The sequence below is a fragment of the Heterodontus francisci genome, chromosome 32 (genome assembly GCF_036365525.1).
Source record: "Heterodontus francisci isolate sHetFra1 chromosome 32, sHetFra1.hap1, whole genome shotgun sequence".
NCBI classification, from domain to species: Eukaryota; Metazoa; Chordata; class Chondrichthyes; order Heterodontiformes; family Heterodontidae; genus Heterodontus; species Heterodontus francisci.
In genome coordinates, this window is record NC_090402.1 from 5,616,445 (window position 1) to 5,633,077 (window position 16,633).

Sequence of the window (16,633 nt, forward strand, 5' to 3'; positions counted from 1 at the left end):
GTCACTGGGGTGCGGGTGCCACACCTGCTGACTCTCACTGGGGTGTGGGTTCCTCACGGGCTAACACTCACTGGGGTGCGGGTTCCTCGCGGGCTGACTCTCACTGGGGTGTGGGTTCCTCGCGGGCTGACTCTCACTGGGGTGTGCGTTCCTCGCGGGCTGACTCTCACTGGGGTGTGCGTTCCTCGCTGGCTGACTCTCACTGGGGTGTGGGTTCCTCGCGAGCTGACTCTCACTGGGGTGTGCGTTCCTCGCTGGCTGACTGTCACTGGGGTGTGGATTCCTCGCAGGCTGACTCTCACTGGGATACTGGTCCCACAGGGGCTGACTCTCACTGGGGTGCGGACTCTGAATGTCAGTGTGAAGGAGCTGGATTAATATCGGTGGAGATGCTGTAAGACAGGACGCTCGGTTGTGGGATTGTGGAGCAGCTTTTACAGTAAAGTTTTGCCAGCACCATTTTTATTTTGGAGTTACTTTGCTCTTACTGTGTTTACAGAGAATCTGTTCCCAGGGACTGCAGCCACAATGTCAGATCAGAGTGATACAGACGCTGATGAATTGTGGAATAACCTGGATAATTACCGAGCGAAACTAACTTCAGTGATCGAGCCGTGCACGATCACTCCCTACCTTCGACAATGCAGAGTCCTCACTCATGATGATGAGGAGCAGATCTTCAATGACCCAAATCTTGTCACACGACGACGGAAAGTAGGTGGGTGCTCCGAGAGGAACGAGTATAGGAGAAGGAACTTTGAGAGGCAGAATAATCGAAATGGTTGTATTTTGATGGAAGCTGCAGGAACAGAGCAACTTGGGGCTGCATATTCACAAATCCTTGAAGTTGGTAGGACAAGTTGGTAAAGAAGTTTAGGAAGCCTGCGGGATACTCAGCTCTGTAAAAGGAGCAATAAATTTGATGACAAAGAACTGATACGGAAGCTTTACAAATCACTGGTTAGGCCCTGGCTGGAGAATTGTGTCCAATTCCGCGCTCCACACTTTAGGAAGAATATCAAGGACTTGGAGAGGGTGCGGAGGAGATTTACTAGAATGTTGACAGGGATGAGGGATTTCAGTTACAGGGAGAGGCTGGAGAAGCTGGGATTATTCTCCTTAGAGCAGGTTAAGGGGAGATGGTTCAAATATTGAGGTGTTCAAAATTAAGAAGGGTTTTGATAGAACAAGTAAGGAGAAACTGTTTCCTCTGCAAGTAGGTCAGTAACCAGAGATCGTAGATTTTAAATAATTGGCAAAAGAATCAGAATGGAAATGGGAGAAATGTCTTCACACACAGGGTTGTTATGATCTGTAACACACAACCTGAAAGGGTGGTAGAAGCAGATTCCAGAGAAATTTTCAAAAGGCAATTGGACATGTACTTGAAGAGGGTTCATTTAGAGGCTTTCGGGAAGCTCGAGTGTGAAATTAAATTAAACAGTTCTTTCAAAGAGCCAGCACAGGCACATTGGCCCAGTGAAGACCGGATGTTGTGTAAAATTCAGTTTCTATAAGAGCCTGTCCCACAAACCAGAGGGAGTGCTGCATTGTTGGTGGGTCAGTACTGAGGGAGTGCTGCACTGTCAGAGGGTCAGTACTGAGGGAGTGCTGCACTGTTGGAGGGTCAGTACTGAGGGAATGCTGCACTGTTAGAGAGTCAGTACTGAGAGAGTGACGCTCAGTTTGGCTTCCGCAAGGGCCACTCAGCTCCTGACCTCATTACAGCCTTGGTTCAAACATGGACAAAAGGGCTGAACTCAAGAGGTGAGGTGAGAGTGACTGCCCTTGACATCAAGGAGCCCTAGCAAAACCGGAGTCAATGGGAATCGGGGGGAAAGCCCTCCGCTGGTTGAGTCACACCTAGCGCAAAGGAAGATGGTTGTGGTTGTTGGAGGTCAATCATCTGAGCTCCAGGACATCACTGCAGGAGTTCCTCAGGGTAGTGTCCTAGGCCCAACCATCTTCAGCTGCTTCATCAATGACCTTCCTTCAATCATAAGGTCAGAAGTGGGGATGTTCGCTGATGATTGCACAATGTTCAGCACCATTCGTGACTCCTCAAATACTGAAGCAGTCCATGTAGAAATGCAGCAAGACCTGGACAATATCCAGGCTTGGGCTGATAAGTGGCAAGTAACATTCAGTCCACACAAGTGCCAGGCAATGACCATCTCCAACAAGAGAGAATCTAACCATCTCCCCTTGACATTCAACGGCATTACCATCGCTGAATTCCCCCACTATCAACATCCTAGAGGTTACCATTGACCAGAAACTGAACTGGAGTAGCCATATAAATACCGTGGCTACAAGAGCAGGTCAGGGTTCCGAAGAAGGGTCACTGACCCGAAACGTTAACTCTGCTTCTCTTTCCACAGATGCTGCCAGACCTGCTGAGTGAATCCAGCATTTCTTGTTTTTGTTTCAGATTTCCAGCATCCGCAGTATTTTGCTTTTATATCAGAGGCTAGGAATCCTGTGCCGAGTAACTCACCTCCTGACTCCCCAAAGCCTGTCCACCATCTTCAAAGGACAAGTCAGGAGTGTGATGGAATACTCTCCACTTGCCTGGATGGGTGCAGCTCCAACAACACTCAAGAAGCTCGACACCATCCAGGACAAAGCAGCCCACTTGATTGGCACCCCATCTACAAACATTCACTCCCTCCACCACCGATGCACAGTGGCAGCAGTGTGTACCATCTACAAGATGCACTGCAGCAATGCACCAAGGCTCCTTAGACAGCACCTTCCAAACCCGCGACCTCTACCAACTAGAAGGACAAGGGCAGCAAATACATGGGAACACCACCACCTGCAAGTTCCCCTCCAAGTCACACACCATCCTGACTTGGAACTATATCGCCGTTCCTTCACTGTCGCTGGGTCAAATTCCTGGAACTCCCTTCCTAACAGCACTGTGGGTGTACCGACCCCACATGGACTGCAGCGGTTCAAGAAGGCAGCTCACCACCAACTTCTCAAGGGCTATTAGGAATGGGCAATAAATGCTGGCCTGGCCAGCAACACCCACATCCCATGAATGAATAAAAAAAATCTGTCGGAGGGTCAGTACCGAGGGAGCGCAGCACTGTCGGAGGGTCAGTACCGAGGGAGCGCAGCACTGTCGGAGGGTCAGTACCGAGGGAGCGCTGCACTGTCGGTGGGTAGGTACGGAGGGAGCGCTGCACTGTCGGAGGGTCAGTCCAGAGGGAGCGCTGCACTGTCGGAGGGTCAGTACAGAGGGAGCACTGCACTGTCTTCGACATCAAGGTTGAGGTGCAGAGCGAGCACTGCATGTGAATACTGATTGTTATCCTGGTTGCATTTGCAGGCATGCTGCTTGACATTCTCCAGCGAACGGGCAGCAAGGGTTACATTGCTTTCCTGGAGAGCTTGGAGCTGTACTATCCTGAGCTTTACAGGAGGATAACAGGACAGGACCCCACTCGCACATTCTCCGTCATCCTTGGTAAGATAGAACCTTCTCGTCTAGTTATCTAACTCTCCTGACAGGTGTCCCCATTTCACATCCTCCGTAAACATCAGCTCATCCAAAACTCTGCTGCCCATGTCCTAACTCGCACCAAGTCCTGTTCACCCATCACCCTCTGTGCTCGCTGACCTACACTGACTCCCAGTCCGGCAACACCTCAATTATAAAATTTTAATCTTGTTTTCAAATCCCTCCATGGCCTCGCCCCCTCCCTATCTCGGTAACCTCCTCCAGCCCCATAACCGTCCGAGATCTCTGTAAACTCCTCCAGCCCCACAACCCTCAGAGATCTCTGTAACCTCCTCCAGCCCCACAACCCTCAGAGATCTCTGTAAACTCCTCCAGCCCCACAACCCTCAGAGATCTCTGTAAACTCCTCCAGCCCCACAACCCTCAGAGATCTCTGTAACCTCCTCCAGCCCCACCACCCACAGAGATCTCTGTAACCTCCTCCAGCCCCACAACCCTCCGAGATCTCTGTAACCTCCTCCAGCCCCACAACCCTCCGAGATCTCTGTAACCTCCTCCAGCCCCACAACCCTCCGAGATCTCTGTAACCTCCTCCAGCCCCACAACCCTCCGAGATCTCTGTAACCTCCTCCAGCCCCACAACCCTCCGAGATCTCTGTAACCTCCTCCAGCCCCACAACCCTCCGAGATCTCTGTAACCTCCTCCAATTCTAGCTTCTTGCTCCTCCCCGATTTTAATCACTCCACCATTGGTGGCCGTGCCTTCAGCTGCCTGGGCCCTAAGCTCTGGAATTCCCTCCGTAAACCTCTCCACCTCTCTCTCCTCCTTTAAGATGCTTCTTAAAACCGACCTCGTTGACCAATCTTTTGTTCATCTGCCCTAATATCTCCTTATCTGACTCGGTGTCAAATTTTGTTTGATAACGCCCCTGTAAAATACCTTGGAATGTTTTACCATCTTAAAGGCACTAATATAAAAGCAAGGATATTGTCGGTGCACGGAAAGCCAAGGGATGCTTTTGCCAGCTTATGTGGCAGTGAACGGCGGTCTGTGATTTGCTGTTCATTATTATGTGATTCAGGGAGCAGTTCCCCTCTGGTGAATCGACCATGGGGGGCATCACACCTGTACCCATTCCCCACATCCGCCCTCCCCCTACCCCCCCCCCACCATCACCCCAACTGGGGAAGGAACCCCCGAGAGCCAATTCTTGGCTGTCTGTCCATTTGGTTTCCTTGGACTATGGTGGCCAGTCAGGACTGGAGGTGGAGAAAGAAAGAGGATGGCTGGAGGCGAGGGAATGACACCATTCCACTGAACTGCCTCAGTCTGTAAGAGCTGAGAACAGGCTGTTCTGTTTCAGTGAGCTGAGGTGGGGGTGAATCGTGCACCTGGGCAAAACCCGGGATACGGATGGAAATAAATTTAAGCCAGACAGGACTCGTATCTCCGATCGCTGCCAACGGCTAGCGGCTGGAAAGTGGGATTATTCAGTCAGGCGTAGCACTGTGGGTAGCACTCACTTGACTCTAAGGCTCATCGGTTTAACGCCCACACCAGAGACATGAGCCCAGAGTCCAAGGCGAGGCTCCTATTGACAGTACTGAGGGAGCACCGCACTGTCGGAGGGTCAGTACTGAGGGAGTGCTGCACTGTTGAAGGGTCAGTACTGAGGGAGTGCTGCACTGTTGAAGGGTCAGTACTGAGGGAGCGCTGCACTGTCGGAGGGTCAGTACTGAGGGAGTGCTGCACTGTCGGAGGGTCAGTACTGAGGGAGTGCTGCACTGTCGGAGGGTCAGTACTGAGGGAGTGCTGCACTGTCGGAGGGTCAGTACTGAGGGAGTGCTGCACTGTCGGAGGGTCAGTACTGAGGGAGTGCTGCACTGTCGGAGGGTCAGTACTGAGGGAGTGCTGCACTGTCGGAGGGTCAGTACTGAGGGAGTGCTGCACTGTCGGAGGGTCAGTACTGAGGGAGTGCTGCACTGTTGGAGGGTCAGTACTGAGGGAGTGCTGCACTGTCGGAGGGTCAGTACTGAGGGAGCGCTGCACTGTTGAAGGGTCAGTACTGAGGGAGCGCCGCACTGTTGAAGGGTCAGTACTGAGGGAGTGCCGCACTGTCGGAGGGTCAGTACTGAGGGAGCGCTGCACTGTCGGAGGGTCAGTACTGAGGGAGCGCTGCACTGTCGGAGGGTCAGTACTGAGGGAGCGCCGCACTGTCGGAGGGTCAGTACTGAGGGAGTGCCGCACTGTCGGAGGGTCAGTACTGAGTGAGCGCTGCACTGTCGGAGGGTCAGTACTGAGGGAGCCCCGCACTGTCGGAGGGTCAGTACTGAGGGAGCGCTGCACTGTCGGAGGGTCAGTACTGAGGGAGCGCTGCACTGTCGGAGGGTCAGTACTGAGGGAGCGCCGCACTGTCGGAGGGTCAGTACTGAGGGAGCGCCGCACTGTCGGAGGGTCAGTACTGAGGGAGCGCCGCACTGTCGGAGGGTCAGTACTGAGGGAGCGCCGCACTGTCGGAGGGTCAGTACTGAGGGAGCGCCGCACTGTCGGAGGGTCAGTACCGAGGGTGCGCCGCACAGTCGGCGGGTCAGTACTGAGGGAGCGCCGCACTGTCGGAGGGTCAGTACCGAGGGAGCGCCGCACTGTCGGAGGGTCAGTACTGAGGGAGCGCCGCACTGTCGGAGGGTCAGTACTGAGATGGCGCCGCACTGTCGGAGGGTCAGTACTGAGGGAGCGCCGCACTGTCGGAGGGTCAGTACTGAGGGAGCGCCGCACTGTCGGAGGGTCAGTACTGAGGGAGCGCCGCACTGTCGGAGGGTCAGTACTGAGGGAGCGCCGCACTGTCGGAGGGTCAGTACTGAGGGAGCGCCGCACTGTCGGAGGGTCAGTACTGAGGGAGCGCCGCACTGTCGGAGGGTCAGTACTGAGGGAGCGCCGCACTGTCGGAGGGTCAGTACTGAGGGAGCGCCGCACTGTCGGAGGGTCAGTACTGAGGGAGCGCCGCACTGTCGGAGGGTCAGTACTGAGGGAGCGCCGCACTGTCGGAGGGTCAGTACTGAGGGAGCGCCGCACTGTCGGAGGGTCAGTACTGAGGGAGCGCCGCACTGTCGGAGGGTCAGTACTGAGGGAGCGCCGCACTGTCGGAGGGTCAGTACTGAGGGAGCGCCGCACTGTCGGAGGGTCAGTACTGAGGGAGCGCCGCACTGTCGGAGGGTCAGTACTGAGGGAGCGCCGCACTGTCGGAGGGTCAGTACTGAGGGAGCGCCGCACTGTCGGAGGGTCAGTACTGAGGGAGCGCCGCACTGTCGGAGGGTCAGTACTGAGGGAGCGCCGCACTGTCGGAGGGTCAGTACTGAGGGAGCGCCGCACTGTCGGAGGGTCAGTACTGAGGGAGCACCGCACTGTCGGAGGGTCAGTACTGAGGGAGCGCCGCACTGTCGGAGGGTCAGTACTGAGGGAGCGCCGCACTGTCGGAGGGTCAGTACTGAGGGAGCGCCGCACTGTCGGAGGGTCAGTACTGAGGGAGCGCCGCACTGTCGGAGGGTCAGTACTGAGGGAGCGCCGCACTGTCGGAGGGTCAGTACTGAGGGAGCGCCGCACTGTCGGAGGGTCAGTACTGAGGGAGCGCCGCACTGTCGGAGGGTCAGTACTGAGGGAGCGCCGCACTGTCGGAGGGTCAGTACTGAGGGAGCGCCGCACTGTCGGAGGGTCAGTACTGAGGGAGCGCCGCACTGTCGGAGGGTCAGTACTGAGGGAGCGCCTCTCTGTCGGAGGGTCAGTACTGAGGGAGCGCCGCACTGTCGGAGGGTCAGTACTGAGGGAGCGCCGCACTGTCGGAGGGTCAGTACTGAGGGAGCGCCGCACTGTCGGAGGGTCAGTACTGAGGGAGCGCCGCACTGTCGGAGGGTCAGTACTGAGGGAGCGCCGCACTGTCGGAGGGTCAGTACTGAGGGAGCGCCGCACTGTCGGAGGGTCAGTACTGAGGGAGCGCCGCACTGTCGGAGGGTCAGTACCGAGGGAGCGCCGCACTGTCGGAGGGTCAGTACCGAGGGAGCGCCGCACTGTCGGAGGGTCAGTACCGAGGGAGCGCCGCACTGTCGGAGGGTCAGTACCGAGGGAGCGCCGCACTGTCGGAGGGTCAGTACCGAGGGAGCGCCGCACTGTCGGAGGGTCAGTACCGAGGGAGCGCCGCACTGTCGGAGGGTCAGTACCGAGGGAGCGCCGCACTGTCGGAGGGTCAGTACCGAGGGAGCGCCACACAGTCAGAGGGTCAGTACCGAGGGAGTGCCGCACTGTTGAAGGGTCAGTACCGAGGGAGCGCCGCACTGTTGAAGGGTCAGTACTGAGGGAGCGCCGCACTGTTGAAGGGTCAGTACTGAGGGAGCGCTGCTCTGTTGGAGGGTCAGTACTGAGTGAGCGCCGCACTGTTGGAGAAGATTCCATGGCACTATTGGAACATAGGAGCAGGAGTAGGCCATTCAGCCCATCAAGCTTGCTCCGCCATTCAATTCGATCATGCCTTTTTCCCACACTATCCTCATATCCCTTTATGTCATTTGTATTTGGAAATCTGTCAATCTCTGCTTTAAACATACCCAATGACTGAGCTTCCACAGCCCTCTGGGGTAGAGAATTCCAAAGATTCACAACCCTCTGAGTAAAGAAATTTCTTCTCATCTCTGTCCTAAGTGACTTCCCCCTTGTTTGGAAATTGTGTCCCCTGGTTCTGGACTCCCCAACCAGGGGAAACATCTTAGCTGCATCTACCCTGTCTATTCCTTCAAGTGTTTTGTAGGTTTCAATGAGATCACCTCTCATTCTTCAAAACTCTAGAGAATACAGGCCCAGTTTCCCCAATCTCTCTTCATAGGGCAGTCCCACCATCCCGGGAACAAGTCTGGTGAATCTTCGTTGCCCTCCCTCTATGACAATAATATCCTTCCTAAGGTAAGGGGACCAAAACTGCACACAGTCCTCCAGGTGCGGTCTAACCAAAGTTCTATACAATTGAAGCAAGACTTCACTACTCCTGTACTCAAATCCTCTTGCAATAAAGGCTGACATACCATTAGCCTTTCGAATTCGCAAAAGGTTATTATGCAGGTACAGCACGTAATTAGGAAAGCTAATAGAGTGTCATCGTTTATCACGAAGGGAATTGAATATAAAAGTAGGGAGGTTATGCTTCAACAATACAGGACATTGATGAGACCACACCTAGAGTACTGTGTACAGTACTGGTCTCCTTATTTGAGGAAGGATGTAATTGCGTTGGAGGCAGTACAGAGAAATTTTACTAGACATACCTGGAATGGGCGGGCTGTCTTATGAGGAAAGATTGGATAGGCTAGTCTTGTATCCACTGGAATTTAAAAGAGTAAGAGGCAACTTGATTGAAACATAAAAGATCCTGAGGGGTCTTGACAGGGTGGATGTGGAAAGGATGTTTCCCCTTGTGGGAGAATCTCGAACTAGGGGTCACTGTTTAAAAATAAGGGGTCGCCCATTTCAGACAGAGATGAAGAGAAATTTTTTCTTTCAGAGGGTCGTGAGTCTTTGGAATTCTCTTCCTCAAAAGGCAGTGGAAACAGAGTCTTTGAATATTTTTAAGACAGCGGTAGATAGATTCTTGATAAGTAAGGGGGTTGAAGGTTATTGAGGGTCGGCGGGAATGTGGAGTTGAGGTCGCAATCAGATCAGCCATGGACTTGTTGAATGGCGGAGTAGGCTCGAAGGGCCGAGTGGCCTACTCCTGCTTCTAATTCGTATGGTCATATGTAATTGCTTGTTGCACCTGTATGTTAGCTTTCAGTGACTTATTGACAGGGACACCCAGGTCCCTTTGTAAATCTACACTTTCTGATTTCTTACCATTTAAGAAATACTCTGCACATCTGTTCCTCCTACCAAAATGGATAACCTCTCATTTTTCCACATTATATTCCATCTGCCATGTTCTTGCCCACTCACTAAGTCTGTCCAAATCCCCTTGAAGCCGCTTTGCATCTTCCTCACAACACACATTCCCACCTAGTTTTGTGTCTTCTGCGAACTTGGAAATATTACATTTGGTCCCCACATCCAAATCATTGATATATATTGTGAACAGCTGGGGCCCAAGCACTGATCCCTGCGGTACCCCACTAGTCACAGCCTGTCAATGCAAGAATGACCCGTTTATTCCTACTCTCTGTTTTCTGCCCGTTAAACAATCCTTAATCCATAATGAAGAAAAGGGGAGTCGCCCCTGGTTTCCTGGCGAATATTTATCCGACAACCAGCCGCATTTAATTCATTGCTGATTGTGGGATCCTGCTGTGCACAACTTGGCTGCTGTGTTTCCTAGATTATAACAGTGACTACACTTCAAAAAAGTATTTTATTGGCTGAAAGGTACTTTGGGATGTCCTGAGGTCGTGGAAGTCACGAGTTCTTTTGATTTGCATTGATGTCAGTTGAGATTAATGTGCTGCCTCCTGTAGAGGAATATCCCATTACACTCATTCTATATATTCACAAGCAAAGCAAGTGAATTTTGAGGAAGGTTGCAGAGAGATCTGAAATCGCTCTCCTCAGTCTGGTCTCGGGTCCCACTGAGGACCTGCAAAAACAGAAGGGAAGATGGTTGATCTTCCAGACAGTTGCGTTGGTTGGCAGATTAATGATAGACTGTGTGTGTTTGCTCAGATGCTGGAGGAGAATCGAGCCTGACCCAGCTCCTGATGGCCGAGGTACAGAAGCAGCAACAGGCAGTGATCCAGAGCAACAGGCAGGTTCAAAAGCTGACCATCGAGCTGGCGAAGAAGGACGACCACATCAAGCAGTTACAGGTCAAAGTCAATGAGCTGCAGAAACACCAGGAACATTCCTGGAAGATGAGGGAAGAACGAAACATTTACAGTGAGGAGCTGAAGAGCTGCAAGGAGGAGAATTACAAGTGGGCGAAGGACTTTGCAATGCAAAGTGAGCAGAAGAACGCAGCACTGATGAAGAACAGGGATCTGCAGCTGGAGGTGGGTTGCAGCTTGAATGAGAGAGTGTGAGTACTTCCCATTAATTCCCCTCCTTCCAGTGTTCCCATGGATTCCGCACCCCCACCCCTGCCGTACCCACCTCATACCTGTTCATTTACTTTAAGAACATCAGATTCTTGCTGCTTTCTCTGTTGCATATAAACTCGGATCCACAACCTGTCGCCTCAACAAACATCGATCAAGATCCTTGTAAAGTGTTTGATCTTTAATCATCTCCTCTTCTCTGGGACTGTCATGCATGTGTAGATTATTCTGTGCTCGGAAGAACATTTTCTAACTTTCTAATCCCTAATCTTGATACAGCCTCATGAACTTTGAAATATAGCAGAAAGTGCTGGAAATACTCAGCAGGTCTGGCAGCATCTGTGAAGAGAGAAACCGAGTTAATGTTTCAGGTCTGTTGAAAGGTTATTGACCAGAAATGTTAACTCTGCTTCTCTCTTCACAGATGCTGCCAGACCTGCTGAGTATTTCCAACACTTTCAGTTTTTATTTCAGATTTCCAGCACCCGCAGTATTTTACTTTGTATTTGTGAACCTTGGACTTGGGTCCTCAAATTCCCATTCACTCCCATTATACACAATCCCAATGGATCAAACCCCTTCCCATTCACTCCCATTGTACACAATCCCAATGGATCAAACCCCTTCCCATTCACTCCCACTGTACACAATCCCAATGGATCAGACCCTTCCCATTCACTCCCACTGTACACAATCCCAATGGATCAGACCCTTCCCATTCACTCCCATTGTACACAATCCCAATGGATCAAACCCCTTCCCATTCACTCCCACTGTACACAATCCCAATGGATCAAACCCCTTCCCATTCACTCCCACTGTACACAATCCCAATGGATCAGACCCTTCCCATTCACTCCCATTGTACACAATCCCAATGGATCAAACCCTTCCCATTCGCTCCCATTGTACACAATCCCAATGGATCAGACCGTTCCCATTCACTCCCATTGTACACAATCCCAATGGATCAGACCCTTCCCATTCACTCCCATTGTACACAATCCCAATGGATCAAACCCTTCCCATTCGCTCCCACTGTACACAATCCCAATGGATCATACCCTTCCCATTCACTCCCATTGTACACAATCCCAATGGATCAGACCCTTCCCATTCGCTCCCACTGTACACAATCCCAATGGATCAAACCCTTCCCATTCACTTCCATTGTACACAATCCCAATGGATCAAACCCTTCCCATTCGCTCCCACTGTACACAATCCCAATGGATCAAACCCCTTCCCATTCACTCCCATTGTACACAATCCCAATGGATCAAACCCCTTCCCATTCACTCCCATTGTACACAATCCCAATGGATCAGACCCTTCCCATTCGCTCCCACTGTACACAATCCCAATGGATCAAACCCTTCCCATTCACTCCCATTGTACACAATCCCAATGGATCAAACCCTTCCCATTCACTTCCATTGTACACAATCCCAATGGATCAAACCCTTCCCATTCACTCCCATTGTACACAATCCCAATGGATCAGACCCTTCCCATTCGCTCCCACTGTACACAATCCCAATGGATCTGACCCTTCCCATTCGCTCCCACTGTACACAATCCCAATGGATCAGACCCTTCCCATTCACTCCCATTCTACACAATCCCAATGGATCAGACCCTTCCCATTCACTCCCATTGTACACAATCCCAATGGATCAAACCCTTCCCATTCACTTCCATTGTACACAATCCCAATGGATCAAACCCTTCCCATTCACTCCCATTGTACACAATCCCAATGGATCAGACCCTTCCCATTCGCTCCCACTGTACACAATCCCAATGGATCAGACCCTTCCCATTCACTCCCATTCTACACAATCCCAATGGATCAGACCCTTCCCATTCGCTCCCACTGTACACAATCCCAATGGATCAGACCCTTCCCATTCGCTCTCACTGTACACAATCCCAATGGATCAGACCCTTCCCATTCACTCCCACTGTACACAATCCCAATGGATCAAACCTTTACCATTCGCTCCCACTGTACACAATCCCAATGGATCAGACCCTTCCCATTCACTCCCACTGTACACAATCCCAATGGATCAGACCCTTCCCATTCACTCCCATTGTACACAATCCCAATGGATCAGACCCTTCCCATTCGCTCCCACTGTACACAATCCCAATGGATCAGACCCTTCCCATTCACTCCCATTGTACACAATCCCAATGGATCAGACCCTTCCCATTCACTCCCACTGTACACAATCCCAATGGATCAAACCTTTACCATTCGCTCCCACTGTACACAATCCCAATGGATCAGACCCTTCCCATTCGCTCCCACTGTGCACAATCCCAATGGATCAGACCTTTACCATTCGCTCCCACTGTACACAATCCCAATGGATCAGACCCTTCCCATTCACTCCCACTGTACACAATCCCAATGGATCAGACCCTTCCCATTCACTCCCACTGTACACAATCCCAATGGATCAGACCCTTCCCATTCGCTCCCACTGTACACAATCCCAATGGATCAGACCCTTCCCATTCGCTCCCACTGTACACAATCCCAATGGATCAGACCCTTCCCATTCGCTCCCACTACACAATCCCAATGGATCAGACCCTTCCCATTCGCTCCCACTGTACACAATCCCAATGGATCAGACCCTTCCCATTCGCTCCCACTGTACACAATCCCAATGGATCAGACCCTTCCTATTCGCTCCCACTGTACACAATCCCAATGGATCAGACCCTTCCTATTCGCTCCCACTGTACACAATCCCAATGGATCAGACCCTTCCCATTCGCTCCCACTGTACACAATCCCAATGGATCAGACCCTTCCCATTCGCTCCCACTGTACACAATCCCAATGGATCAGACCCTTCCCATTCGCTCCCACTGTACACAATCCCAATGGATCAGACCCTTCCCATTCGCTCCCACTGTACACAATCCCAATGGATCAGACCCTTCCCATTCACTCCCATTGTACACAATCCCAATGGATCAAACCTTTACCATTCGCTCCCATTGTACACAATCCCAATGGATCAGACCCTTCCCATTCGCTCCCACTGTACACAATCCCAATGGATCAGACCCTTCCCATTCACTCCCATTGTACACAATCCCAATGGATCAAACCTTTACCATTCGCTCCCATTATACACAATCCCAATGGATCAGACCCTTCCCATTCGCTCCCACTGTACACAATCCCAATGGATCAGACCCTTCCCATTCGCTCCCACTACACAATCCCAATGGATCAGACCCTTCCCATTCGCTCCCACTGTACACAATCCCAATGGATCAGACCCTTCCTATTCGCTCCCACTGTACACAATCCCAATGGATCAGACCCTTCCCATTCACTCCCACTGTACACAATCCCAATGGATCAAACCTTTACTATTCGCTCCCATTGTACACAATCCCAATGGATCATACCCATCCCATTCGCTCCCACTGTACACAATCCCAATGGATCAGACCCTTCCTATTCGCTCCCACTGTACACAATCCCAATGGATCAGACCCTTCCCATTCACTCCCACTGTACACAATCCCAATGGATCAAACCTTTACTATTCGCTCCCATTGTACACAATCCCAATGGATCAGACCCTTCCCATTCGCTCCCACTGTACACAATCCCAATGGACCTGACCATTGTGTGAACTATGAACTGAGAATTGTAAACATTGCTACAGATTGAGAAGTTGAAGCACAGTCTAATGCTTGCGGAGGAGGGCTGTAAGGTGGAACGTACACACACCATGAAACTCAAACATGCCATGGAGCAAAGACCAAAGCAGGAGCTGATCTGGGAGATCCAGCGGGAAAATGATTTGCTCAAGGCAAAAATTCAGGAGCTGATCTCTCCAATGAAGGTAATTGTCACCTGGGGTGAGAAAGGATTTATCTTGCATTACTGTTCCCCTGACTCTGTGCTGATCTGTGACATATACTTCCATGTGCAGGAGCAACACTTAGTAACCTTTCCTAACACAGCCTTCTCATTACCTCCATTTATCCCTTTGTTACCTCCAGACCCCTGGCTGATGCCTCCCCTCCCCCCACCTTCTACCTCCATAAACTTGAGATCATCCGAAACTCTGCTGCCCATGTCCTAACTCGCACCAAGTCTCGTTCACCCACCACCCCCTGTGCTCGCTGACTGACACTGACTCCCAGTCCAGCAACATCTTGATTTTAACATTCTCATCCCTGTTTTCAAATCCTTCCATGGCCTCGACCCCTCCCTATCTCTGTAATCTCCTCAAACCCCACAACCCTCCAGGATCTCTGCGCTCCTCCAATTCCGGCCTCCTGTGCATCCCCAGTTTTAATCACTTCTTCATTGGTGGCTATGCCTTCAGCTGTCTGGGCCCTAAGCTCTGGAATTCCCTCCCAAAACCTCTCCAATTCTCTCTTCTCCTCTAAGACGCTCCTTAAAACTGACCTCCTTGACCAACCTTTTGGCCGCCTGCCTTATTATCTCCTTATGTGGCATGGTGTTGAATGTTGTGTGATTACACCCCTGTTTCTGCACCTTGGAACCTTTTGCTTTTTCTAAGGGGCTACATAAATGCAAATAGTTGTTGTGTGAGTCTAGAAAGTGACTGTGAAATGCAGAGGCCATTGCAGTTAAACCCAGTCCTGCTCTTGCCCAAGATCCACTTATAGAATCACAGAAATTTACAGAAATGGATGGAGGCCATTCGGCCCATCGTGTCTGCACCAGCCACAAGGAACCATCCAGCCTAATCCCACTTTCCAGCTCTCAGTCCGTAGCCTTGTACGTTACGGCATTTCAAATGCATATCCAAGTACTTTTTAAATGTTATGAGGGTTTCTGTCTCTACCCCCGCCAACCTCTGAGTAAAAAGATTTCCCCTTAAATCTCCTCTAACCCTCCTCCATCTTACCCTAAATTTATGCCCCCCCGTTAAGGACCCCTCAACCAAGGGGAATAGGGCTTTCCTATCCACTCTGTCTAGACCCTTCATAATTTTATACACTTCAATTAAATCTCCCCTCAGTCTCCTCTGTTCCAGAGAAAAAAACCCCAGCCTATCCAATCTGTCCTCATAACTAATATTCTCCAGTACAGGCAACATCCTCATAAATTTCCTCTGTACCCTCTCTAGTGCAATCACATCTTTTCTATAGTGTGGTGACCAGAACTCTACGCAGTACTCCAGCTGTGGCCTAACTAGTGTTTTATACAGTTCCAGCATAATCTCCCAGCTCTTATATTCTAGGCCTCGGCTAATAAAGGCAGGTATCCCATTTGCCGCCTTGACCACCTTAGCTACCTGTCCAGTCACGTTCAGGGATCTGATGCGCTCCAAGGTCCCTCTGTTCCTCTACACTTTAGATTTTTTTTAGATTTAGAGATACAGCACTGAAACAGGCCCTTCGGCCCACCGAGTCTGTGCCGACCATTAACCACCCATTTATACTAATCCGACACTAATCCCATATTCCTACCACATCCTCACATGTTCCTATATTCCCCTACCACCTACCTATACTAGGGTCAATTTATAATGGCCAATTTACCTATCAACCTGCAAGTCTTTGGCTTGTGGGAGGAAACCGGAGCACCCGGAGGAAACCCACGCAGACACAGGGAGAACTTGCAAATTCCACACAGGCAGTACCCAGAATTGAACCCGGGTCACTGGAGCTGTGAGGCTGCGGTGCTAACCAATGCGCCACTGTGCCGCCCCTCTCTCAGTATCCTACCATTTCTTGTGTATTCCTTTGCCTTGTTAGGCTTCCCCAATTGCATTACCTCACACTTCTCCGGATTGTACTCCATTTGCCACTGTTCCGCCCACCTGACTGGTCCATTGATATCTTTTCTGCAGTCTACAGCTTTCTTCTTCATTATCAACCACACGGCCAATTTTTGTATCATCTGCAAACTTCTTAATCTACTCCCTACATTAAAATCCAAATCTTTAAAAGATACCACAAAAAGCAAGGGACCGAGTACTGAGCCCTGTGGAACCCCCACTGAAAACAGTCTTCCAGTCACAAAAGCACCCATCGACCATTACTCTTTGCTTCCTGTGTCTGAGCTAATTTTGGATCCAACTTTTCACT

The 16,633-nt window shown here is 51.1% G+C and overlaps 1 protein-coding gene across 3 annotated transcripts in view; it reads left to right on the top strand.

Annotated features, from left to right (window-relative positions):
* Positions 1-16,633, top strand: part of card9 (caspase recruitment domain family, member 9) — a 39,782-nt gene that overhangs the window by 4,656 nt on the left and 18,493 nt on the right. For 2 of the 3 annotated variants that reach the window (XM_068012069.1, XM_068012071.1), the window contains exons 2-5: positions 500-718; positions 3,338-3,475; positions 10,158-10,483; positions 14,230-14,409. In XM_068012069.1, the coding sequence (XP_067868170.1) occupies positions 500-718; positions 3,338-3,475; positions 10,158-10,483; positions 14,230-14,409 (863 nt within the window). The remainder of the gene's footprint in view (positions 1-499; positions 719-3,337; positions 3,476-10,157; positions 10,484-14,229; positions 14,410-16,633) is intronic. The other variant, XM_068012068.1, reaches the window with a different exon arrangement.